Source organism: Chenopodium quinoa, unplaced genomic scaffold (assembly GCF_001683475.1).
Source record: "Chenopodium quinoa cultivar QQ74 unplaced genomic scaffold, ASM168347v1, whole genome shotgun sequence".
Lineage (NCBI taxonomy): Eukaryota > Viridiplantae > Streptophyta > Magnoliopsida > Caryophyllales > Amaranthaceae > Chenopodium > Chenopodium quinoa.
In genome coordinates this window covers 637,779-639,757 of record NW_018743574.1, presented here as the reverse complement: position 1 = coordinate 639,757, position 1,979 = coordinate 637,779, and the positions used below count along the sequence as shown (strand labels likewise).

Sequence of the window (1,979 nt, the reverse complement as noted above, 5' to 3'; positions counted from 1 at the left end):
GGCTATTGATACTCAGAGGAACGGCATCAAGAACTATCTCGAGGACTCCAGACGACGACATGGCATGTTGTATGGCCATTTCATATTTAAGATTCTCCACGGTCGTGTGTCACACCACTGTTTGGGGTTGATTCTGAGCGAGTATACCAGGATGAGGGAGTTGGGCGATGAAGTGGCTATTCGGTGCGGATGTGCTATATCAGTGACTCATGGATTACCTTGTGCATGCACCATTCACCGCGTAATTACGCAAGACAGGGCGTCGTTACATGTCGATCAGGTTCATCCATTCTGGCGGACGCTCGTTATCGGAGAGCATGCTGTTTCGCATACGGTTCACCGTGAACAGGAGGAGTTGGAGCAGTTTCAGTTGATGTTTGACCAAGTGTCCTCCAGTCACCCTTCGATCATTCGTAGTGCTACACACATACTTCATGACATGTTCAATACATCGTGTTTGGATACCGAGGAACCGGAAGGGGTCGAGCGACCTAGGGGTCGACAACCACGGCGGAACAAGAGTGCGTTTGAGTACATTCGCGGTCGTGGCCGTGGCCGTGGCCGTGGTCGTACATCCTCATCAAGTGGCAGCCAATCATCGTCGTCGGTGAATATGCCCGGCACCGGTAAGACATTCGACTTCAATTTCTTTTGTTGACTGTTTGATTAGTTTACTGTTGACTTGTTTATTGTGTTTATTGATGTGTGTAACAGGGAGAATGGACATTGAACATTTTCCATATAAGGACAGGATCCCTAATATCATGATGCCATTCTTGGACGGGTGGAATGATGTCATTGCAGATGGTAACTGCGGATTTCGGGTTGTGGCGGATGTGTTTCAAATGGGTGAAGACAACTACGGTTTAGTGCGGCAGTTGATGTACAGTGAAATCGCATCAAACCGAGATGTGTATGGCCATGTGTACGGCGAGGACTTGGATAGGTCTCTGCAGCGTATCCGGTGGGGAGGGGGACCTTGCGATCAAAATCATTGGTTCGATGCGCCACTTGATCTCTTTGCCGTTGCAAACATCTACAAGTGTGCAGTCATGCATTTCGGCCTTGGTTTACATAGTCGAGCCTATTATCCATGTACAACGGTTCTGCCCTGGTGTTCGCGCGAGACCGTCACCAGACCGGTAAGGGACGTTGCTATTGGATTTCTTGGGCCGTCATACAGACATTTTATCCGATTAGACATGTCACCCGATTTTCCGGTCCCACATATCATACCGAAGTGGTATGAAATTCGTAGAGCAAGCGTGGAGGGTTGGGATGCTTTGTACCATGCTCGCGTGCAACAGTGGAACAATTTAATTGCCATGTAGTTTTTGTTGATGTACACCTACCTTTTACTATGAGGCCTTGTATTGTCAATACTATGTCATTTCTATGTGTTCATTTTTAAAAGATAATGTTTCATTTTAAAAAACTAACAACAATAATTTCACAATATTACAAACTAAAAAGATAATATTGAATTTTAAAAACTAAGAACAATAATTTCAAATATTACAAACTAAAAAGATAATGGCTAATTTCAAATATCAGTAATCCCTCTGTGACGCCCACTGCCACTGCTCAAGAGTCCGTTCCAGATCGTCAATAACAGCTCTGCCTGATGCACTCGTCATGCAGTCCCTTTCCTCAAAAAGTCGGTGTCCCAACTGCATATGATGTGCCAGATCTACTAACAAACCTACCATCTCGACCCTTACGCACATCTACCCTATGCGTCTCATACGTATCATCAAGCCTCTGACTGAATGGACCGTAATCATCATATGGTCCACTCTGATCGTCGACATCCTCATCTGCATCATCCTCGTCCTCGACCTCCTCCTCCTCGACCTCCTCCTCCTCCTCCTCCTCATCATCATCATCATCATCTTGATCGTCCGCAGAACAGTGCACCCGTTCTCTGCGGGCCGAGGCCGAAATACCACGGGATCTAACGTGTCTGGGCCCCGAGCTCT

At 46.7% G+C, this 1,979-nt stretch overlaps 1 protein-coding gene across 1 annotated transcript; it reads left to right on the top strand.

Moving 5' to 3' along the window:
• The first annotated feature begins 230 nt into the window (after positions 1 to 230).
• LOC110681831 lies at positions 231 to 1,413 on the top strand. The gene is made up of 2 exons (XM_021857963.1): positions 231 to 626; positions 715 to 1,413. Exons 1-2 carry the CDS (start codon positions 374 to 376, stop codon positions 1,329 to 1,331), a joined length of 870 nt encoding a protein of 289 aa, XP_021713655.1. The 5' UTR covers positions 231 to 373; the 3' UTR covers positions 1,332 to 1,413.
• The last annotated feature ends 566 nt before the right edge of the window (positions 1,414 to 1,979 follow it).

Excerpts from the sequence above, each read along its gene's own strand:
- LOC110681831 (XM_021857963.1), top strand. The coding sequence starts at position 374 with ATGTTTGACCAAGTGTCCTCCAGTCACCCTTCGATCATTCGTAGTGCT. Across the intron at positions 627-714 it reads GGTGAATATGCCCGGCACCG|GGAGAATGGACATTGAACAT; the intron begins GTAAGACATTCG and ends TGTGTGTAACAG.